Raw genomic sequence first — 25,369 nt, 5'->3', positions numbered from 1 at the left:
CAAAGGACAGCTCTTATCGGGAGAGCTGTCCTTTGCGAAATTCTTGGTATGTACCACGGTAATGAACCGCGGTATGTACCCGAAGTCAAGGGGGATGTATCGCATCACTAATGCGATGCTTAGTGCATTTCGCCCTTAATCTAATTGGTTGCTATTGACAACGTCTCCATTTGTGATCTTTAGAAGGTTTAATCAATCTTCCTCAAAGAATGGAAAGGTCGCCTTAACTTGTGTTTAGGACTATTGCCCTATTGTATAATGTCATATAATTTTCCCACTTCTTAGATAAATGAGTAGAAAGTGGCTACAGTTTAATATTCTTCAATAGAATACATGTACTAAAAACCTTTTTATATGTATGTTTGCATCTAAATCAGCACTCCATATTAAAAAGCAGAATATTATCTGGACGGCTGAGTGCATTCTGGGCATTTCTCTGTGACTGGATTCCCATCACCCTCTTCTTCCATCTACTCTACCCCCCCTTACATGTAGTTTCTTGTCCTGTCAGTGGATCACTGGCCTCTTCCCCGAACATGGCATAGACCGTGACTGTGTATTCCGTACTGGGAGTTAGCTCGTCCAGCTCCACATCTGTCACCGACCCAGCAACCTTCATCTGAAACACACACAAGTGCATCAATATCGCCAACTGCCCTAATGGACCTATCACGTACAGACAGTGGAGGCAGCCATTTTGTGTGCCAGCTCAATATCATTGAGAATTCCTTTGGAGCTATTAACATCACTCTGTGCCTCATGCTTCAGTGATGTACCTCATTCTCAGTCCATTCATAGGATTACTCAGCTTCCACTGTATGTTGGTGACAACATTACTTAATAATTAATAAAGGCACAGAAGGCAGTCAGGTAGTCCATTTTCTTGGCGACCAGATATGTTTAACAGGTTGGTTTAGTACTGGTGCTTTAATGAGTGACTGTTCCAACTTACCTCTTTCTCATCTGCCGTCAATCCCTCAGTGAGAGGAGCATAGAGGATCATGTAACCAGTTGCGCCAGCCACTCCTATCCATTTAGCTCTCATGCTACGATGGGTGACATCATACAGCTCTAGGTCAGAGGCCATTGGTAACGCCACTGAGGAGAAACGGTGCAGAATAAATATGCATGGATATTAGGAGTGATATATGCAACAATATTATGGCGTCATTAATAAAATTATGCTATTGACGCAATGATGTTTTCTGGGGCAAATGATTAAATTTTTTCCGTCAAGGCCTCATGTTTGATATACAATACATAGTAATGCGCTTGCAATTCCGGTCTCTTCCAGTAACCGGAAATCCCTGCCAACATCTGCCGGTATTCTGAGATGGACAGATCTATGCGCCCGCACTGCCCCCAGCCCTCCACCTGCGAGAGCAGCCATAGGGATGGCCATCAGTGGCTTTCCATCGATGGTCACCATCAATGGTGCCATCGGTGTTAAACTCCATCTATGGTGAATCATTGCTGGTTTGCACCATTCGATGGCCAACGTAGATGGGTACACACCGGGCCATGGGCCAATCAAAAATGGGGGTGGGCATAGCAGGCACCAGGGCTAAGCTCTGAGTGTTGAGAGAGGAAAAAAAAAACATTGGGTGGCTCTCTGCCACCAATGACAAAACCATCTGTAACAACCATCAATGTTTGTTAAATGTCGATGGTTGATGGCCATCCGAAAGCAGCCGTCATCGCTAATGCACCAGGGCAATCCTTGGTGCAGTAGAAATGACTGACATCGGATAGATTCCTGCATACATCTCAACTATGAATGGCGCGCAACTTTGTCTACGTGCCCACAACATGCCCAGTGGGCACTTGTTCTACATGCAACCCCTGTTACCACTAATGTCCATTCAGCGGCAAATGAGAAGCGACCAAGATGCGGTCAATTCACAATCGCTTGTAAATACTGTAAGTTGCGCTTGAGGCTGTGACGCACGCTCAGTTTGCTAAAACTCCCGTGATCAGTCCGCTCTCTGAATTACAAGCAGCACAGAATCAGGCCCTCAGTTACTGAAGACGGCAGCAGTTATCACCCAAGCATAAGGAGACATTTGACCTTACTCACAGGTAGTTTCAGCGCCCCGCAAGCCTTCCGTTGTACTTCTAGTATACACAGCGAACACCGCTATCTGGTATTCCGTCAGCGACATCAAGTTCTTCAGCACCGTGGTGGAGACACTTCCATCAACTATCACCTACAGAGACAACGAGTCCTGAGCTCAGCAGAGAAATGGCCACACAGTGCCGCTAATACGCTGCTTAGCGTGCGTTCTCCAGCCAGGGCGGTCAATAGATTAGCACATTATATTTTGAATTGCACTCGGAGGGGTCTGAAACACTTATGGTGACAATGTGATCAAAATAGCTGATAATTTCTCATTGCTAACCTGTACTGTATTACACAATTGTATTTCTGGCAGCATAAAGCTAGTTAGAAATCTAGAAGACATAACTTGTCCTTTGCAGCTGCCCATTTTTGAGACATTAAAGACAGACAGATGATAGATAGATAGATAGATAGATAGATAGATAGATAGATAGATAGATAGATAGATAGATAGATAGATAGATATGAGAGATATAGTTATGAGATAGATAGATAGATAGTTAGATAGATAGATAGATAGATAGATAGATAGATAGATAGCAGATAGATAGATAGATAGATATGAGATAGATAGATAGATAGATAGATAGATAGATAGATAGATAGATAGAACCATAGTGTGCAGCAAACAGGAATCTAGTCTTCATAATGGTGATGTGTTACTTGCTGTCCCATACAGAAAACACATAACACAGTGCAAGTTCCACAAGAGTTCTATAATCCGTAGCAACCAATCAGATATTAGCTTTCATTAATCCAGAGCAAGTTACACTATGGGAGCTAATAACGGATCATTGATCATGTCAGTAAATGAATTGCGGTCTCATGTGTAAGACTAAATGGATAACGAGAGCATTGATGATGTGGGGGCATAGTAGCGCTTACCTCTTCTGGCTGCCCTCCTTTAGTTGGATAATATACCACACGGTATTTCTCAACCTTTCCTGGGGCATGTGACCAGCTGACGCGGAACCCTCTGGCAGTTACCTCTGATGTGACTAATTCCGACGGAGATCCAACCTCCTCTACTAAGTCCCCTGAAAATACAGCATGAGGTGGTTCATTTTATTGTGGTGTTCCCTTCTTATATAACTCTTCCTGCAAGCATCATTCATACAACAAAACATATATAAATTCATCCATCCATCCATTTCATTCCATCATTCATTTATTCATTAATTTCATTCCATCATTCATCCATCCATCCAATTATTTATTCATCCATCCATTTCATTCCATCATTCATTCATTTCATTCCATCATTCATCCATCCAATTATTCATTCATCCATCCATTTCAGTGCATCATTCATTCATTTCATTCCATCATTCATTCATTCCATCATTCATCCATCCATTCATCCATCCAATTATTCATTCATCCATCCATCCATTTCATTCCATCATTAATTAATTCCTTCATTTCATTACATCATTCATTTCATCATTCATCCATCCATCCATCCAATTATTCATTAATCCGTCCATTTCATTCATTCATCCATTCAATCATTCATTTATCCATCCATCCAGCCATTCCATCATTCATTCATCCTAATTAAATATTTTCCTGGCTTGTGACTGGTCCTCCTGCTCAACCCCTACTCTGGTTTTTGGACAGGGGCTGGTGAGATCGCAGGAGCCCTGGAAAGAACGGCTGGAGGTAAAAGCCCCCAGGGCTCTGGCATATTGGATGGGACTTCTTAGAAAAATATTTTGCAGGTGGGAAAGTACCTTTAAGCCATTAGGCCGTACAGGGTAGAAAAATAATGGCGGACCATTATTATAACTCACATGTGTCCTTTCGTTCCCAGAACAGTTCTACTTTCCCTCCTAAAATCTTTAACTCACAATTTACAGTATACTATGGGGGAGATGTATCAAACCCTGGAGAGAGATAAAGTGGAGAAGTTGTCCAAAATAACTAATAAGTTTCCATCTGTCATTTTACAGGCTGTGCTAGATAGATGACAGAAGCTGATTGGTTGCACTGATTGGTTCCACTTTATCTCTCTACACAGGTTTGATACATCTCCTCACAGAAAATAGGATAACAATATGTCCCCATAATTCAATCTCCTGTTACAACGAAACTAATAGGACAAGTCCTATGAACTGAGCAGCACGGCCAAGATGGTAGAGGGGTGGACGAGTAGCAATTACTGGGTTCCCAGGACTGTCTGGAGACCTGTGCCTGCCAAAGAGGTGCAACCACACCCCCAACATGGTGTGGCTCCACCCCTTCAGCAGCGCCAATGGCACAACATCTGTAGATGGGGTAAAAGTCCCAATGCAGCGCAGCCATGCCATCAAACTGTGGCCTTGCCCTCTCTTCGTACCATGGCCCGACAATTCTAATGGCAGCCCTGGGCCTGAGCTACCTACTTCTCAGATAAGTGTCCTAGTTTTTAATTTCATAATCACAGGAGAAAGAACCTTTATGCCAACTGCCGGCATTTCAGAAGATTCAAGTTTCAAATGTACATGATAACTCCAAGGCCATCTTAATGTATGGGCACTCTGGGCAGTTGCCCAGGGCCCCATGATTCTAGGGTTCTTTAAGCAAGGGTGGGCTGGGCCAGGGGCATCTACATGGAGTGTGCGACCGTTCACTCTGTGCCTAGGGCAGCCAGCTGATAGAAAGGTGTTCCCTGGCGGCTCCGATTATGAATTACTCAGAATTAGAGCGGCCAGACAGCATTCTCTACCTGTTACCCAGTCTGCAGCCACAGAGCCGGATGAAGAGGGCACAGAAGGCAAGTCCGCCTGGGCCACTGTCTCTCAGGGGGCCCCCTACATTAATCACAGCTGCAGTGCAGAGCAGAAACTGCACTGCGAACTGGAGAAGAGAAGAGGGAGGCGGAATCCGTAATCCTCGCTTTACATCATATTTTTTTTATGTTTAAAAATTGATGTTGTTGAAAGTACCAATAGTTCGAAAAGATTTATTTTATTAACCACTTACATTTTTATTCCCGTGAATGGGTGAGTAGGCCCTGGGCAAAGCAATGCACTTGGGCCCCTACAGTGCCTGGACAGCCCGTTTACTTGTTCTTGTACCATGAAAATGCTGCATATATACAGTACCCTGTACAATAAAGGCTGCATTTTATCACATAAATGTCTTCTTCTCCTAATCTAGCATACTTTTAAGAGTTCCTGTTACTATAATGTTTACCAGACACTGTACCTTGATTAAACTTTGCCGGCAAGTGGACTATTGTAAATACTTCTTAAATGATAAATCAGCTGAACGTTCTTATCAACAAAACAGATGTAAAAAAAAGAAGAAATGTAATAAAACAGAGTTTACAAATGCAGGCCTGACGGATGAACAGTTTTATTCTGCCTGGAAAAGATAATAAGTTCTGGTTCTTGGCATAATGGCAATCATGACTAAATCCACCACACCGGCTGATGAAATCGCCTTGTGTGGCCGGCTCGGAGGCACCTGCCTCGCTTTAAGTTAAACTGAGCCTAACGCAGCCGGTGGGGAGTCATATATTAATAGTGGTGAAGTTTTGGGTAATCATAAATCCATCACAGTATAAATATTAGCCTCGGGCAGGTATTATATTCTAAAGAGCAGCAACACTGTGAAATCCCAGACTAATGAGCTGTCACTTTATGGAATGCTGACTTACTGCTATAAATTGTGTTCATTTGCCAGTAATATTTAATACAATGTAAATACGCGCCCTTTGCTGTGGCTGATCCTGTGATCACAATCCAATCATCCAGGTACTTTGCAGCTGGTCTGGTTGCCTGGCAGATATGAAATACATACACACAGACAGGCGCGCTCGTCTCCCAACTCCTGGAACCCTCCGGGGCCTAGGTTATACACAGTCGGCCCCTGCTTGCTATTCCTGAGGACGTGGCGCGCTCCCTCACCTTTGAGAGTAATGTCTATGTCCTCCACTCTCTCGCACACGGTTTTTGTTAGAGACTCAACGATGGAGTTCATGATGTTGAAGTCTGCGACATTGTAAACGTGGTCGCTGTCGGGCTCCGAAGCGATCTCCTTCAGTTCATTGAGGTCAGCGTTTTTCACACCTTAAATTATGTTAACAAACAGACATAACGGGTAGATAAGATATCAGTATTACAGTCTTCATACAGTAGTTAGAATAAAGGCGTATATCATCATTTAGATACATTAAATAAAAGTAATGTGTTGATGTGTCAAGCAGTTAAAAGACCAAAGGACTGGACCAACGGAGATGTTGCCCATAGCAACCAATCAGCTTTGAGGTAGCATTTATCAAGTACATTCTATAAAATGATAGTTAGAAGCTGGTTGTTATGAATAACTTCCCTCTTGGTCCACTTCTCCACTGTCACTGGTGCACCTGGTTTGTAAAACAATGCCTGCAATCGGGAGATCTGGCTACGTTGGAAAGTTTGCGGGTACCACGGAACACGTGCACAGCAGAAACCACTTGACTACTCTCCTGGAATGTCCCATATTTCTGGGAGTTCTCCAGCACTCTCGGGAGAGTAGAATAGACCCCCTGGATCCGACCCACTTCTCCAGAGAAGGGAACTGTCTGGGGGCTTGATGAAGTGATTAGCAGCAGTTTGCGTCATTGTGGCCTCGCTTCTTTCTGCACAATGGCGCGAATTGCGGCTCTGTACAGCGGATGCGGGATGGTGATGATGCAATCACAGTGCCACACCCCTTCCCACCTCTCGGATGTCCCAGAGGGAACTAAAGAGTCAGAAAGTTGTATAAAGTACAAGGTTGTGGTTACGGAACTTCTGACAAGTATTATTTCAGGGAGAAGAAAATTGTGCACCCACCGCTAGCATGGGGAACGAACGCCTAATTCTGCACTTTCCACCCCTGATGGGGGTAGTGCAATTAATCAGTTCTGGATCAACAACAGGGCAGCTGGGGAAGTCGCCCAGGGGTCCCCACACACGGTGGCCCCCACACATAGCTACATCATCAGTGTGATGCCACAGTGGCATAATCTTAACTGGGGGCACTACAGTGTGTTCAGGGCCTGATTCAAAGCCGGACGCTCTGACAAGAGCGCTTGCTCTGAATCAGGGCAGTCCTACCTATTATTGGAGCGGTCTCCTGGCCGCTCACATAGCTGTGGGTGACCACCCACAGCTTATGCGAGCGGCCAAAAAGATGGTCGCGATGGTCAAGACCATCGCGTCCATCGGGCTTGCGACGAGACCTTTGCGGTAGGGTCTCGTCTGCCGCAAGCCCGGAGTGCTTTTGACTCTATCAGAGCCCAAAGCACTCCCACTGACATCACTACTGATGTCAGTGGGGCCGGCCCCAGACGGTAGGCGTTCCCATGGGAACGCCTCCGTCTGGGCAGCAACGCCCCCGGCACGCCCACCAAAGGGGGCGTGCTGTCACTCACCATCGACAGCACGCCCCCTTTGGTGCGAGACCCATTGCGACGGCTTGGCCGTCGCTATTCGGGTCTCGCGCATGCGCACGACGGAGCTCCCTCCGTCGTGTGCATGCGCACTAGGGCAACATCGACCCGCTGAGGGTCTGAATCAGGCCCTCAGTGCATTTTGCAGTGCTGGGATTATTTACACATTATACTTTTTAATAACATCGCCAGCATATCATAATGACAATTTTATTGGTATGGGCTCGCCCATAATTTTGTTGCTCTGGGGCTCCCACAAACCTTAATACAGCCCTGCACCTAATCCACACTTAGCAAGGAATGCCCCATTCTCCCAACTATCCCATTGCAAAGTGCCACATTTTAGGCCCCCCTGCTGAAGTCACTATGTTGGACTGTAAATCCATGTGCTTACAGGTAAATACATATACGTTTGCAAAAGTAGGCATGTGACATCACTAAAGACAATTTGCACCGAGCTTTTGTACTTTTGTGAAATGAATGAGATATTTGAATATCTAATTTGTCATTTATCTGTTTTTGAGAACTTTTCACACTATAAATAAAGTTATCCATGTTCTATTTTATTGCTTCCTGCACCTATCCAACCATCTCCTTAAGTCTGTGAATCAGATCTATCTTAAAACAGGGGATATCATTCTTGTGCTTTTATGGTGGGATTTGGAAAAGGCAGGTAAACTGAGTGCACAGACTGCAAGATATACTGTACAATGCAAATATCAGGCCTTTTCAGAAGCTTATAGCACTTTGAAGGTGCCTGGCCTTGAACCATGGGTAGATCGGCAGCCGCTTAATCCATCATCAGAAGAGTACCATCAAATATGGCCGATCCATTGTCATTCTGTGACCACTATTATACGTATGTCATTGACACACATTAAAAATTTGATTATACAACACAACAATAATATATAGTGGTTTTGTTGATATTAAAATCTGTATATTGTTTCAAAAGGGTTTATACATCAGCTTTTAATGTTTTATATTGTCTCTTCGTGATTACTTTCAGGTCAGTTGGTTCCTACAGCCCACAAGTAGATAGGTCAGGGAGAAAAAAAAACAAGTTCATTTTCCCATCTAAAGGCAGCAAAATAGTCAAAAACTAAATAATTTGTAAACAATCAGTTAAAGCCTGTGAATAAAAACTGCATTTGTCACCTTTATTCCGCTGTTGGGTAAAAATGCTTGCCTTTTGTTCTGAGTCTTTGTAAATGTCACTTTATGCTTGAGTAAGTCTCACACCTTATATAACCTAGTATTTACTAGAAAATTAGAAGTCATTTCGTACTTTTCAATGTCTGAAAGAAATTCGACTTCAAAGACACTTTCATGTGCAAACTTGTTGCATGTCTTTGCAGAGCCCCTAATAATATAGTGCAATAACACACGCTAAACCATGACTTAAAAGAGTTTATGTTTTTGTTGTATTTTATTCCTTTTTTGTCTTACTGTTAATATATAATGAGGTTTGGGGGGGTATAAATGATTAGCATAGGTTTCAGTGTGTCACAGACTCTGAAGAGGTAAAAAAAAATTAATCTGAAATAAGGACAATGGGGGTCATTCAGACCCACTCGCGAGCGGCAGTACGCTCGCAAGTGGGTCGATGTTCCCCACTGCGCATGCGCACGACGGAGGGAGCTCCGTCGCGCGCATGCGCGAGACCCGGACTGCGACAGCCAAGCTGTTGCTCCGGGTCTCGCACCAAAGGGGGCGTGCTGTCGATGTTGATTGACAGTACGCCCCCTTTGGTGGGCGTGCCGGGGGCATGCCTGCCAGACGGAGGCGTTCCCATGGGAACGCCTACCGTCTGAAGCCGGCCCCACTGACATCACTAGTGATGTCAATGGGAGTGATTTTGGCTCTGATAGAGCCAAAATCACTCCAGGGCTTGTGGCAGGGAAACCCTACCGCAGGGTCTCCGTCGCAAGTCCGATGGTCGCGATGGTCAAGACCATCGCGACCATCTTTTTGGCCGCTCGCATATGCTGTGGGTGGTCACCCACAGCTATACGAGTGGCCAGGAGGCCGCTCCATTTTCATGCAGGAGGGCCGTGATTCAGAGCGAGCGCTCTGGTCAGAGCGTCCAGCTCTGAATCAGGCCCAGTGTTTATATGAGGAATATGAGTAAGTTAATGTTGCCTTCTGTGGATTGTTAAATAGTAGAATATTATTAAACTGCGTGGCTGGGCAGAGGGTGAAATCTGTTTATTAAGTACATACAGACATTTAAGGGGTCGGGCAAGCACAAAAGGTAGTTTTGCATATCTAAAAACAAATTACTTTGGTCATGTAATAATAATTAAAAATAAATAATAAAAAAACCACAGGACAACATATGTATAATAACAGACCACTAATAAGACCAATATAGTGCATATATTTTGCCCTTACCAATTGCAAAGAGCTCAATCCCAGCATCCTTGAGACTTTTGGCAGGTGGAATGACGTCGTCTTGGGATTTGCCATCCGTAATCAAAATACCAATTTTTGGAAGGTCCAGTCTCGCCCCTGCTTCTGGCTTATAACTGTTTTCCAGGATGTAGGTTAAGGCGAGGCCTGGTGACATGGATAATACAACAGAGAGTCACGCAACGGCAAATAGGGGCAGAGGGAGATCAACGCGGATGGATTGGATGGAAGAAACATTTCCTCAAGGGTAGTCAAACAAACAAAAAATGGCAGCTGCTCAATCAATCTAGCAGCACTAATCAGGTACATGAAAGGGAGGGGTCAAAGTTAGGGACTGCTAGTGACAGAGAAGCCGTGACGTGGCCTAGCAGCTTCCCATGTATTTGCAAATGCATGCAACTAATATCTCTGATTTCTATGACCATATCGTTTTCATATATTGTTGAAGGTACTATTCAGTGTGCTGAGGAACAATAGGGGGTTAAACCCCCCTCCTTTTTCTACTCAAGTGTAGTCAGAAATATGATTTAGAAATATTGAGCGATATACTGTATGTGATATTTGTGGCTAATTATGGATTTCACTTACCAAATAATAATAGGAATTCATTTAACTATAAATGGGGTGATCCGGAAGGGGATACGTTTAGTATCCCGACAAAAGGGATGCCGGAGGTCAAAATGCCGACACCGGAATCCTGACACTTGTTAGAATACCGGCGCCGACACACCAACCGACAGGCGTCAGTGTCCTAACCCTTTTGGGATGCCGGCGTTGGGATTTTGACCGCCGGGATCCCGAGCACCAGCATCCCATACCCTGGAAGTAGACCTGCCCAATCGGCGTCTCCATATAGACCTTATGTATCAATACAGGATTGGAATCTCAGTCTTTTCCAGGGTCGATGTCAGTTGGCGAGTTATAGAAAGGTCGCTCATGCACCGTTAAAAATAAAGAAAAGGTCACGCAATGCGCAGTGGAGCAAGAGACGCCGGGGACCAGGTAAGAACTTCGCTGCCGGCATTGTGATTTTTATCGGTTCGATCTTATTGATACCTTCAGGTGGCATTACCCAATAGATGCCTATGGGCATCTTATCAGGGCGCAGAAGGACGCCAGAGGGACTTCTGGGTGTTAAACCCGGAAGTTCCTCTGTCCGGTACCATCTCAATGGACGGCTCTTATTGGGAGAGCTGTCCTTTGCGATATTCTAGGTAGATACCACGGTAATGAACCGCGGTATGTACCCAAAGACAGGTGGGACGTACTACATTGCGGATGCGTTGTTTAGTACATCCCGGCCTGGATGTGATTTTAGGGGACTGTTATTTCCATTTTTTTTCGTTTGGATCTGGGTCTACCGCCCACTCTCATTACTACCTTGATATTGATTTAGACTATGATGTTCTTTTCCTTATGTACGGCATTTATGATCACTGATATCTCACTTATTTCAAGTGTATTTATTTATTTTTTGTATTTTCATGCTTCAATAAAGAAAAAAATAAAATTATAGAAAAAACGTTTATTCGCTTTCAAAGCTCGAGAGGGCCTTATGCAGCTCTGCGCAATTGTTCTTGCTGTCGTTACAGATATTCCTTCTCCTGTATTTCTACTCCAATTCTCTGTGCCCATCGCTATCTATGCCCATTCTGTGCCCCACACCACTGTTTCACATGCACGACATCTGCCATTCAAACTGTTTGGCACTTTTTACTGTTTGTGCTACTTATTTCTTTCCAACCCAGGTTGCTGTGATGCTTGCATGGTGTAGGCAGCGGACGGGCTGCACATATAGTCCTATGAAGTGGGGGACTTATCCTTCAGTGGCAACTCCACCTTGAAAGACTGCAATGAGAGTCTCCTGTTTAGTGCAACCCTGTAAAGTTTTCCACAACAAGTTCAGTAACACTATCAATTCCAGACCAGTCAGCTTAGAGGTAACCAGCCTGGTCACGTGTTATGCAAGAAAAACATAGGAAAGGTATTCTATAGATCTCTGATAGGTATTGTTTGGAACCCTACATTGTGCAGCGCATGGTCCAGTCCAATAGCAATTTTTTCAGTAAGTCAGATATACAGAACATAAATTGTTTATACTGATGAGTCACAACTTCAAAGTTCCTCTCAGTAACATCAAAGTCAACTATGTATATGTAAGCTATAGGACAGCACCTGTGAGTGTGTTTCCGCCTTTGTAAGGAAGATTTCGTACAGCATCTATCACAGCTTCCTTGGTATCATAAGCATTAAGGTGCCACTCTATCCTGGGATCTCCACTGTACTGTGCCAAGCCTGGAACACAAAGAGGCACACGGTAAGCTTCACGGCAGGAGGGGTGCACACCACCTTCATTTACTCAAGTTTGATATCAAGCACTATGAAATTACAACAGTTTGAGACAGTACTACCATAGGCAAACGCAGAGGGGGTTTCCAGTTGCCTGGAAACCCCCTCCCCAGACCACACCATGATGACCCCAATAGAAATAGCATATAATACTAACGTTTTTAAGATACCCTCAGTGTTACAAATTAAATAATTAGCACCACCTGTTGATCTTTTAAAATGTGTCAGCCAGTAGTGAATATACTTGTGCACCAACAAGGAGATCTGGAAATCAGGCACTGTTAGAGGTCCACTGATATAGACCATCTATAGGGTCAATTATTAATACTGTATAATTAATACAGTATATAAGGAAACCAATCTGTACATAAATGTCCAGGGCAGTGCTAGGTTCTTTTGATGCTCCCCCAGACTCCTGAACTTGCTCAAATCTGAAATAAAAACATTCAACTCAGTCAGGATGATCCTACTGCTGCATATAATGGCATACTATGATCACTGGTTCTGTATATTTTGGAATTATTATTAACACTATACGATATATATTCTGGCTAGTTAAGAGCTGATTATGCCCTCATGGACTAACCACACTTGCTTTAAAATCAAGCACTTGGAAACCCCCCTCTAGAAATCCTGCGTTTGCCAGTGACTACTAGTGTACTATTAGTGTACCTACCCCATGCGCCCAACTTTTATTCCTGGAAATATTTCAACCTATAATGTACTTACACCATGAGGAAGTACCAGGTGCCTGTAGCAAACATAGGGGTCTATTTACTAAGCAGTGTTAGGAGACAGAGTGAAAAGTAATAAGGTGCCAGCCAATCAGCTCCCAACTGTCATTTTTCAAACACAACCTGTGAGATGGCAGCTGGGAGCTGATTGGCTGGCACCTTATCACTTTTCACTCTGTCTCCTAACACTGCTTAGTAACTAGACCCCATAATATTTTAAATCACTTGGATACCTTGGTGTTCAGTTTAATACATATTGGAGAACTAACATTGCCTAAAGATAAAAGAGCTTTGGGATGATGGAGATTGTGCTTATTTATTTATTGTTTGTATATAGCACATACAGGGACTCATATTTAGTTAGGAGCAAATTTGCTCCGACAAACCATGATAAAATGAAAGGAAAGCAAATTCACTTATTATTATTATTATTATTATTATTATTATTATTATTATGCATGCAGAGAAAATACTGGCTGCTTTTGCATGTTGCCCAGAAATGCTGGACAGCTTTGTTTTTTAATGGAATTGAAGTAGGATACGCCCCTCCCAATTCTAAAACTATATGATCATTTTAAGTTTGCTCCTCTCCTTTTTTGCTCCTTTTTTTCTTTGCTCCTAGCTCTATAAGTGGGGATGCAGTCAGGAAGCCGACGGTCGAAATGCCGACCGCCGGCTTCCCGACTGTCAAATCCCAGGAGGGTACTAATGACAGGCGTCTAAATTCCGATGCCTATCATTATAACTAGGGTAGGGTTAGTAATACTCACCTAAATCCCCTGTCGGGATTTCCACTGCTGCCGGTCTGCCGACATCGGTATTCACACTGATTCCATATATGTGGGTCCACAATTTTATACAATGCTGTACACAGGATTGTCAGACACATCCTAACTAATGTAACAAAAATTCAAACTGAGTTTCTCAATGTCGTTATTACATGGTCAATGCACTTACCACTTAACCCTCACCCTATTCCTTTTTTTAATATAAGGTACAAAAAAGTGATTATAAATAAATCTCATGTAGAATTTTGAAAAATAAAACCCTCTCAAAAATGTATTTTCTATTGAAAAAAATAAATGTTTATTCTTTCTCCTGTTTCTCATGTGTCAAATATTAAAGATTAAATTAAATTATTATTATTAGTATTATTGTGGTACAGTATATTTTAATTTTTTTGTAAAAGGTTGTTTCTCTCTGCCTACTCTCTATAAATGAAAAAAAAATCCTCATTTACAGTCATGCAATTGTCACTGTCGCATGACAGTAAATATAAGGTAGAAATGAGATTATGGTGTAACTGTAACCAATTATTTTTCATCACATCATTTCATATTGACTAATAAGTCACATAAAACATTGAACATTACCAATTCTTGTTTTATCAGAGCCGACATTAAAGGCGCCAACCAGATTCTCTATGAAGAGCCGCACAAGTCTGAAATTGAGTCTCCCAATACTCCACGATCCATCTACCAGGATCACTATGTCTGCGTTTGCTGGAGTTTTGCAAGAAAACTTAGTATCTAGAATTCAAAGGGAAGAATATTTTATCAGAATAAAGTCATTACTCATTTTGAGTCACATACAATATTTTACAATTAAATGATCACAACGTTACAGATGATTTAATTGTATGTTATCTGGTGTGCAGATGGAACAAGTAATTAACAAACACAAAATCTATTTAGTAACAAAAATACAGCAAAAAATTATTATTCTGTGGCTACATGAAATTTTACTATATTATTTTGTGAACCTTATCTAGTATTGTGGTAATTCAATTTTATATATTCTGCAGGTGTCAGAATTATCACTGCTGTTAATTAATGCTGGCCACACACACTACGATAGTATCCCAAAAACATCTGTGATCCAATAACCAATAAAACCTGAGCTAAAACACGAAATACAAGCAAAACATGTTTTCAAACTAATTAAATTAATTGCAGTGTTTAACTAAGTTTTCAATTAAGTTTTTTTTTTTAGTTCTTACATAACATAAAATTATGTTTTTAGTTCATTAAAATAAGATATTTGTTTTTTATCTATAAATAAAATTAAAGTTGTAAATATCAAACATTAAGGCAAATATAGAAAAAAAATAGTTCATATTATAAGTTTTATAAATATAACTTTGTCTTTCCAAGAATTCTGGAACATATTTATAAACATATCGCCATGTGTTTATTTTTATTATCCTAATTCCTAAAAAAAAGACATATAATAGTTATTCAAGAAATTAAACTGTGAAAAACAAATTTGAAAGGTAATGCATAAAAATGATGTTTATTTAAAATGAATTTAGGTTAAAGTGTTGCCCAGGAGTAGGGTCTGGCATGTTGATAACCTTTGTGGGTAGTAAACATTTAAATCATTCATAGTTATTTGCTTTGGGGTGCTTCATTCAGATGAAATTAACCAGCATTTCAGGGTTCCCTAAAATGGAATAAACAAAAGTGAGAAAAGAAAATAAAAAAAATAAAAATGTTAGCATTATACAGACAAAGCATAGACAACGGGGAGATGAACTAAGCCTTGGAGATTGATAAATTGGAGAGAGATAAAGTACCAACCAACCAATCAGCTCCTAACTGTCATTTTAGTGTCTGTGTTGAAAAATAACAGTTAGGAGCTGATTAGTTGGTACTTTATATCCGTCCACCTTATCTCTTTCCAAGGCATAGTATATCTACCCAGTGTATTATACAGTTTCTTTGTTTGAGACAAGATGTAATACTCATACTGTATACTAATATATGCTATTCAGTGTCCACTTTACTGGACACAACTCCATTGTTGTACTAATTGATTATTACCTATATGTCATATTTTTACCTACCCACAGATGAAAAGTGAATCCCAATTATTCCACACTAAGCTGGGTACACACTGTGCGATCTATCGTTCGTACAGCTGGCAAACGATATATAAGTCAGTGCATTTGTGGGTCTGTACACACGATACTCATTCACAGATATATTTTGCATCAGCTCTGCAGTACACCAGATGCAATATATCCTGCAGATACATTGCGCGCAACTGCCGGTGTGTACAAGTCCTGATCGACACGTTGTTCTGAATGCAGGAACCGCCAACAATGACATCACAACTGGGGGGGGGGCAAATTCAACGGCCCGCCCAGTTGTGATGCCTGGCCAGACATATTGAGTGGCAGATTAGTAAGTGTGTATGTTTACCAAATCGGTCGCTTGATCGACGGGACAGTTGGCAAGCTGCTGGGTCGGACAGCTGTGTACCCCACATAACTGAGTCCTCATATACCCAAACATAGGGACACCGAAATGCAAAGCTGGCCGGCTTCACTACATTTTGTTGTTATATGTACCGGCCAGCACAAAGAAATGCTAGTTTTCAAATATTGGGGGAATATATATAATTTTTTTTGTCCCATAGAGAAGGGGCAAGGACACAGTGCTCTACTATAATCAATACAACTTGGCCCAGTCATAGCGGCTGCACAAGGGATAGTTAAAGGTCCTTATGAAGTTAATAAGCACGCAATTGGCCGATGTCAGAAGTGCTGCAACACGCATCCAATTCGCACAGCGAATGGGTCTCGCGGATTACCACCGGGAGACACAGAACAAATTTGTTTACTTTCACAGTTCAGTACAGGGAAGGTGGGTGGGGGGCGCTTTAACATGTACTTTCTCCGGGCGCCAGGGTTCCATGCTACTCCTCTGAATAAGCCCCACCTTAGGGTCCCATCTTCAGCTGATTGACGACAGGAGCTGGGCAATTTATCTGTGAGCGATGGTTTTATCACTGATTTCACAAATCTTAATTTCCAATTGATTTGTCAGTAGCAAATTCTAATTCTCAATTATATAACTATCCCATTATCTGCTAATTCAGGGAAATTGGGAAAAAATTAATTCTTCAAGGAATAAAACAACAACATTATTTCATTGTTAGAAGCATCCGCTGTAGAAACATATCGATTTGAAGAAACGAGGTTCCATAGAGAGAGCCTGGAAATAAAGAGTTTGGAAAGTCTGAAGGTGAACTGGTACAAGGAGAACGGCACAAAAAGTTAGGGATGAGCGGGTTCGGATTTACTCGGTTCTCAAAACGGCATGTTTTGGATAGCCAAAACGTGTTTTGGATAGCCAATAAAGTAAATACGAACTAATACGAACTTGCGGTAAAGAGGCGATAAGAACCGAGTAAATCCGAACCCGCTCATCCCTACTATAAATGGTTATAATAAAGTTATAAGAACACCTTTGTAAGTCCCTGGAAATCTATTCAGTTTTGTAATACTTATGGCTATATCCAGGCTTGGACTGGATATAGGGGCTGATTTATCAGTCTACGGAATTGCAAAGTCGTACACATCAGCTTTGCAATTCCGTCCTGCTAAATTCAAATACTGCAGGCGGCATCTGAAGCAAAGAGACGCCTCCCGTCAGCATGTGCGATCCCAGCGCTGCGACTGAGATCACTGCCTGTGATCACCATCGTCACCATCAGTCGCGATGTTGTGCCACATCACCCAGCTGAGTGAGCCTCAACCTAAGCAGGCTGGCCGGTTGGCGAAGGCCAGGAAATCTGCGTTCATGGATGCAGACCTGGGCCTTATTTCTCCCGGAAAATAGGGGTGACACCCCCCATTTCCGGGAATACAGACCGCCCTTGCTCCCACACCTCCTCGCAAACGTCTCTGCCTGTAAATCAGATAGGGGCATAGGGGGCCCGTCCTGCACATGCGCAGATTCCCGATAATCGGGAATCTGAGTGAGAATCATCATCTGCTGAGTCAGCCCCATAGTGGAGACAAGTAGAACAGTGATAGTGCTTTAAATAAGTTGTTTAACTGTTTTATACTGCACAGCTATTTATAGAAATTGAAATCAGCACTAGCTGAAGTACCCGGTGTTGCCCGGGTTTAAATCTGCAAGTTATTGAGTTTTATTATGTGATGTCGTCCAAATCCATCCAGTGGAAGACCCAGAATAGCCTCCCTGGGTCAAAGTTCTGCCCAGCGTACAGCAACAGGACCCTAGCCCCCCTAAAACCTGTAGAGGATCCAACTGGACCACCTTGCACTGGTTTCATCACAATTGGTGCCGGGGTGTCCAAATGCATAACCGGACCGAAACCAACAAACAAACAGACCAATGAATTTTTTATATAAGATTAAGGCCCTGATTCAGAGCCGGACGCTCTGACCAGAGCGCTCGCTCTGAATCAGGGCCCTCCTCCATTAATATGGAACGTCCTCCTGGACGCTCGTATAGCTGTGGGTCACCACCCACAGCATATACGAGCGTGCAGGATGATGGTCACGATGGCCTTGACCATCGCGACCATCGCCACTGCGAGCAGAAGCCTGCGGTTGAGTTTCTCAACCGCAAGGCCAGGAGTGCTTTTGGCTCTATCAGAGCCAAAATCACTCCCACTGACATCACTAGTGATGTCAGTGGGGCCGGCTTCTGACGGTAGGCGTTCCCTTGGGAACGCCTCCGTCTGGGAGGCACGCCCACCAAAGGGGGCGTGCTGTCAATCAACATCGACAGCACGCCCCCTTTGATCAGACACTACAAGCGAAGGAAAGACCTTCGCTCGTCGCGTCTCGCACATGCGCACGACGGAGCTCCCTCCGTTGTGCGCATGCGCAGTGCAGACCATCGACCCACTTGCGAGCGGACAGCCGCTCGCAAGTGGGTCTGAATCAGGCCCTAAATTCATTAAATGAATCGTATAATGTTACGACTTATGTGATTGACTAATACTGATATAAATTTCATGTACTACATGAAAGCTCTGCAAAAATAAAATGATTGTACCTCTAATCACGTAAGGGGCATGGCTTGGTGGCCAGGCTAAGCAATCGATTATACAGTGCCAGTCTTATGCAATAGAGTGCCGAGAGCCTGGGAGGTATCATATATTACAGGGTGCCAGGATAAAGTACACATTAGGGGGTTTCCATAGAATGTGGATTTAGTGGAACTGCTATAAATCAGAACAGACAATAGTCCTGCATTGCCGTTAACTCTGAGTTGTTTAGATGCATATTTTATTTGTTTTATTTTAGCCATAATATTATTGAATGTTTTGAATTACTAATTAAATCTTTACAATGCTAGAAACATATTGTAGTGTGAACTTGTCAAGAGTGCAGTACAGTGGTGGCTATTTAAGGCCTGAATGATTTAGTGAATACTCAGTAATATCTATGTAAATATTGTCATTTGTTGGATTCACTCTTCACGGTAAAGAGTCAAAGGATGAACTCAAATGACAAATTGCTGTCAATAGAGTTTAAAACCAGTTTTGGAAGGCATTGGTCCCTGATACAAGATCATAAATGTCAATATGTGTAACAACATCGGCCCTCATTCAGACCCACTCGCGAGCGGCAGTCCGCTCGCAAGTGGGTAGATGGTCCCCACTGCGCATGCGCACGACGGAGGGAGCTCCGTCGTGCGCATGCGCGAGACCCGACGAGCGAAGGACTTTCCTTCGCTCGGAGTGTCTCATCAAAGGGGGCGTGCTGTCGATGGTGACTGACAGTACGCCCCCTTTGGTGGGCGTGCCGGGGGCGTGCCTGCCAGACGTAGGGAACGCCAAAGGAACGCCTCCCGTCTGAAGCCGGCCCCACTGACATCACTAGACCATCGCGACCATCATCCTGCACGCTCGTATATGCTGTGGGTGGTGACCCACAGCTATACGAGCGTCCAGGAGGATGCTCCATATTAATGGAGGTGGGCCCTGATTCAGAGCGAGCGCTCTGGTCAGAGCGTCCGGCTCTGAATCAGGGTCATCATCCGTACTGATTACCATGCAAGATTTCTGAATGAATCATTATTGCTTTAAAAAGGCAGGGGGCAGGTTTACATATTTGTGTTGAAATTCTATATAAAGGGCAGTAGATCCCCATTTAAGGTATATGTCATCTTGGGATCCAGTGGCAAGGTATAGTGATCCTATCCGTTCACAGATGTACTGAACATATTTGTTTATAACGTGCTTTATGGGAAATTGCAATTAATATATAGAGTTGTTAGGCGACACACATTTTAGCAATGTCTACTAGGACCCATGTATCTTTTATTCATCTTCTCATCGTACTGAACTGGCTGCATTGTTCCAGCATGTAATATGATGCCGCTGGTTTCCGTACAGTTGCGAGAATTCTGTAATGATCTCACTTTGGCGCTAGTCCCACAAAGTCATTACAGTATGCCAGACTTGGGGCCATTTCTCCCGGGTTCGGTATGAAATACCACCGGACGCTGGAAGACCGACAGTGAAGATCCCGACAGGTAAGTATTTTAACTATTTACTAACCTAACCCCTCCCCCCCTAACCCTCCCTTAGGGGTGCCTAACTCTAAAATGACAGGTGTCGGGATCTCGACGCCTGTCATTAGACCCCTGCCGGGATTAGACAGTCGGGAAGCCGGCGGTCGGCTTCCTGACTGCCTCCCATTTCTCCCTCCCAAAGACACCAACTTCAGAATTTGGGCATCATTTATATTTCTGTATCAAAATAATTCTACAGGTTATTACAGTACAGTTATTATAGTTACATTATAGCAGCTCGTTCATGTGATTCGCAGACAGAGCGTCAAGTGCTTCGTTCAGGGTCACCCAACAGGCAGCATGTGATGGTACAGTCTGCATTGCATAGGCCCAAAATGCCCATCTTGGTAACATCCAATGCGTGTGCACCTACAGAAATACATGTATATACGCAGTGGAGCTGCAGATGTCATCAAAGTAGATTTCCTCAAAGTCTCAACTGTTTGTCATGTTTCATGTGCTGGAATCCATAAGTAGCGTAGCTACATTATTATTATTAGAATCATTATTATTATTATTATAACGCTGGCTATACATGATCAGATTTATTTTGATCAACCCGATTGGACAGTGCAATGTGTGTGGGGCCACAGCGCGAGCTCTAGATCAAATTGACTGAAGCATTTTGTTTGGAGCAACAGATAGCTAAGGGCTTGATTTAGAGATGGACGCTATTCACACAGGGAGCTGTCAGGCTTCCACGGGGGGGGGGGAGGATAGCGGGGGGGGGGTGTGGCAGCAGAAAGGGAGCGTGACACGGTGATGATGCGGCATTGCGGGTCAGAGCATGGGCGTGACCGCGCGATTATGTCATCGTGACCCCGCCCCCTCTTCACAATGCCAAGATTGACGGCATGCCACGTTGATGCGATCCAGCACAAAATGCGTCACCACACCACTCCCCTGCCCCTCAGGCCAGGAGCCTTGCCAGCGTTTCCGGGGGCGGCATCCAATTTTCGGGAGGCTCCTGACCGAATCAGGAGGGTCGGCAAGTGTGATTCCGTCTTTTCACGCAGTGGTTGTGCGACATTATGCAAAAGCTGCAGGTGGCGCCTTATTTAAGAAGATGCCCATTGCCTGCTTCTGTGATCCGCCGCTGCATCCGAAGATGCAGCGTCGGATCAACAGCGTTACCATTGGATATCCGAGTAACCCTCAGGTTATCAGGGTATTCCGGGAAATCACGACGACTGAGCCAGTGAAGCTGCATCCAAGGACGCAACTGCTGGCTTCAGCATGTCCAGAAAACGGGGGTGACACATCCAGAAAACAGGGGTGACACGCCCCCATTTTCTAGAAGCCTGTGTGTTGCCGCCCCCAAACGCCAGTAGCGTGTCAATCATGCTGCAGCTTTTGGGGCACTTAAAGCTACAGTACATCACATAGGCGCAGCGCAGCTCCTGCACATGTGGCGATCTTAAAACATCAGACATGCGCGTTAGCATTGAATTCATGTACATCTCTGAATCAGCCCCTTAGCCGTCTATCTGCTGTGTGGTTTGAAAAGACATATTCACTACCGATTGCAGCTGCGATTACGCACGCAATCGGCTGATTACTGCGTACTGCGCACGTGTATGTATCGCAGTGCATGTGCACGAACTGGGGACTGCAATCGCAGTGACTATGCAGACCCATCGCAGAGTGATCGATAGGAAGTGCCCTTTGTGGGAGGTGATGGGGGGTGGTCGGCGAAACGCAAGCGTGCCACGGTGTTTGCACGCTGTTGCAGGGGCGTGCATAAATTATCCACTGTGATGCCATAGGCACTCACAGCGTGCGCTGAAGTTAGCAATTCCTGAGTAAGGTCAGAGCTTGTGCAAGTGTGCGTGAGCCTGCGATGGTACTCTATAGTACCGATGTTTTCGTAGTCTTGTTAAACATTATGGAAGTGTGTAAGGTAAAGTGGGCGTCCTTGTGTAGTGCTGCGACGGAATAGCGATCGCAATGGATTAGCATACTATCACAGTAAGACTGCGTGCGTAATCGCTATTACAATCGCAGTTGCGATCCATAGTGAATCAGGCCCACAAGTCTCAATTTATAATGAGATAATTATTATACTATAAAGTACTATAATAAAATAATTATGTGCAAATTACTGTTATTAGCCTTTCTGCTGCCTTCTGGTTGGAAAAGCCAGACTACATTTATTTTATACTGTCTGCTTCCGTAGACCACTTCAATTTAGCTTGTCTGAGCTCTTTCCCCCTCCCCTGCAATAATCACTGCAATATAACTCAGCAGACCAGACAGCACTACTCTGAGGGAGGGTACGCAACCGAGTGACATAGGCGTCAACCCAGGGACCTGCAGACCGAGCGGCCGATTGTTAAGACAATACACACTCGCTAAACTGCTGCTCGATGTGTTTGCGCTGACATCACAACTGGGCGGGCATTTAAATTCCCCCCCCCCCACCCCACCCTAGTTGAGATGTCACAGCCAGGTGTGCCGATATCTGCATCGGCTGTGCTGCAGGGCCGATGCGAAATGTCTGTGTATTATATTATTCACAGACCCATCTTCTGCACACACCTGCCAATGCACTGTGCGATAACCACATATTGCATAGTGTGTACACAATATTACTGTTATTTTATTGTTGCAACAAAGTTGCAGCTCACTTCATAACAGCTAACGAACGGAAGGGTAGTTACTCATACTAAGAGGTTGAGTCAATTAGCTCATCCCCGTCAGTCCGTGCGATAAAATGAAGCTATACTCTGCAGTAATGGTACTAACACCTACTGATTTTTGCCCAATAGGACTGCGTACAAAAACTTGCGAGTCCAGGCTGTGAACGGACCATGAGGGTAGAGAGATGAAGGGCGACTGTTGGAGTTTACATACTGTTTCAATGGCAGCTCGTCCCCCTTATGACTTATTGAATCGACCCCCATCAGTAGCATCACAAGGGTAGTGTGGGCCGCACACCTAGGTGTCACCCGCCGTGGGGTGACACCGAAGTGCCGACTCTTCCTCAGTGACAGAAGCCGGGTGGTGCACTGCAGCACTTGGCTCCTGGCACAGTGAAGGAGCCGGCACTGTATACAGACTGGACCCCGGGGGCAGCCTGCATCTCCAGGACCCCCGGAGTGACTAAATCAGGGGTTCGCGGGCTGTGAGGCTATGCCCCCTACCGGCGAGGCCACACACCTTCCCACACTGGGTGTCAGCATGGGGATGGACGCCACTGACCCCCATAAATAGCATATTTACCAATGTCCAGAAAAATACTTGATAAGTATAATTCAGTATCGCAGCAATAAGAAATTAATAATCGGGTCAGTGTATCAAGAACTCCTGTAGGGACACAGGCTCCAATTTTAGCTAAACTTTATAAAGTTTAAATGTTTTTTTTATAAAACGCAACTTTTTTTTTTCTTTAAAAAAAAAAATGACTTTTTTTTTTATTATAGAACAGTCTATGTATAGTCTGATGTTAGTCTCTCTCTTAAGAGGTGTATTTTTTCCAAATAAAACGAAGAATAAAGGAAGATTATGACGGTTTCACTTTTATAGACTAAAAATCTGCAGTCACAGATGTGAGGCTCATTATGGAACAATTCGGACGGATTGGGCCACATGGAATATGTATTTTTCACCTCTGCCAAAGAGAACAGAGGGGCAAAAACTCTGATCTGGTGTCAAAAGTTTTACTGCAAAGAATTTCCACATTGAAACCAGAATTCTCCGTGTCCCGTGGAAAGTCACGTCCAGTGTTCCTCCAGCCACTTTAACCCCATCCAGGACAGCACGATTCAGAGGTGCACGCTAACTGCATGCAAATAAGCACGCAATTGGCCGATGTTGGAAGTACTGCACATGCGTCCGAGTCGCACAGCGAATGCATCCCGTGGATTACCACCGGGAGACAGAAAACAAATTTAGACGGAAGAGGCGTTGTTTCCAGTCGGTGTTCCTGGGAGGTAACTAGGACGCAGTAGCGCAGACACAGGACGCCATGCTCAGATGGAGACATTTCACCTGCCGTAGGGCTTTGACGGTGCAACTGATGATGCAGCAATGGTGCATCTATAGACGTACGAGACGTTTTAGCGCCGCTGCCGGAGAGCGTCTCAGTAGGAAGATCATCCGTCGCGGCATTAGCGCAAAGATGCAGCCGCGTCTGCACGGACCTCTGGATCAGGCCTAATGAATCTTGCTTATTTGTATACTAATGATAAATGGATCTTGAATATTACTATTATGCAGATACACTGAATTAATGCTTATTTCTAGTGTGAAGATACAGTAAATGCAAATGTATCACCAGAATATCCAGAGAAAGCATTTGTAACAATAGATAAAATATAGGGCCTGATTAAGAGCCGCTCGCTCTGAATCAGGGCCGTTTTTTTTCTTTTTTGTGGAGCGGCCCCCTGGCCGCTTGCATAGCTGTGGGTGACCACCCACAGCTATAGCGAGCGGCCATGATGATGGTCACGATGGTCAAGACCATCGCGACCATCGGGCTTGCGACGAGACCCTTGTGGTAGGGTCTCGTTGCCGCAAGCCCCAGAGAGATTTCGGCTCTAACAGAGCCGGAATCTCTACACTGACATCACTTGTGATGTCAGTGGGGCCGGCCCCAAACGGTAGGCGTTCTCATGGGAACGCCTCCGTCTGGGCAGCCACCTCCCCAGCCCGCCCACCAAAGGGGGCGTGCTGTCTCTCAACATCGACAGCACGCCCCCTTTGGTGCGAGACCCGGAGCGACGGATCGCCCGTCGCTATCCGGGTATCGCGCATGCGCACGACGGAGCCGGCTAGGTCGTGCGCATGCACTCTGGGCCACCATCAACCCGGTTGCGAGCGCTCAGCGCTTGCGACCGGGTCTGAATCAGGCCCATAGTACACGCCCAGGAAATGGCTCCGACATGTCCCTGGCGTTTTGTCTGGAACTCGCTGCGTTTATCGCGACCATCGGGCTTGCAACGAGACCCTGGGGTAGGGTCTCGGCTGCCGCAAGCCCGAGTGGACTCCCTGCTCTAATAGAGCAGGAAGTCCA

General features: G+C 44.4%; 1 protein-coding gene across 3 annotated transcripts in view; it reads right to left on the bottom strand.

The window, feature by feature from the left end:
* Positions 1 to 25,369, bottom strand: part of COL14A1 (collagen type XIV alpha 1 chain) — a 254,844-nt gene that overhangs the window by 167,085 nt on the left and 62,390 nt on the right. For all 3 annotated transcript variants that reach the window (XM_088450204.1, XM_088450206.1, XM_088450205.1), the window contains 8 exons: positions 14,389 to 14,544; positions 12,108 to 12,227; positions 9,915 to 10,079; positions 6,013 to 6,174; positions 3,005 to 3,156; positions 2,078 to 2,207; positions 953 to 1,098; positions 490 to 619 (listed from right to left, as the gene is read on the bottom strand). In XM_088450204.1, coding sequence (XP_088306330.1) covers positions 490 to 619; positions 953 to 1,098; positions 2,078 to 2,207; positions 3,005 to 3,156; positions 6,013 to 6,174; positions 9,915 to 10,079; positions 12,108 to 12,227; positions 14,389 to 14,544 — 1,161 coding nt within the window. The remainder of the gene's footprint in view (positions 1 to 489; positions 620 to 952; positions 1,099 to 2,077; positions 2,208 to 3,004; positions 3,157 to 6,012; positions 6,175 to 9,914; positions 10,080 to 12,107; positions 12,228 to 14,388; positions 14,545 to 25,369) is intronic.

Source organism: Taudactylus pleione, unplaced genomic scaffold, assembly GCF_031769625.1.
Source record: "Taudactylus pleione unplaced genomic scaffold, aTauple2 ptg000510l, whole genome shotgun sequence".
NCBI lineage: Eukaryota > Metazoa > Chordata > Amphibia > Anura > Myobatrachidae > Taudactylus > Taudactylus pleione.
Note: the sequence above shows the minus strand (reverse complement) of the source record. Positions and strands in the feature narration are given on the sequence as shown.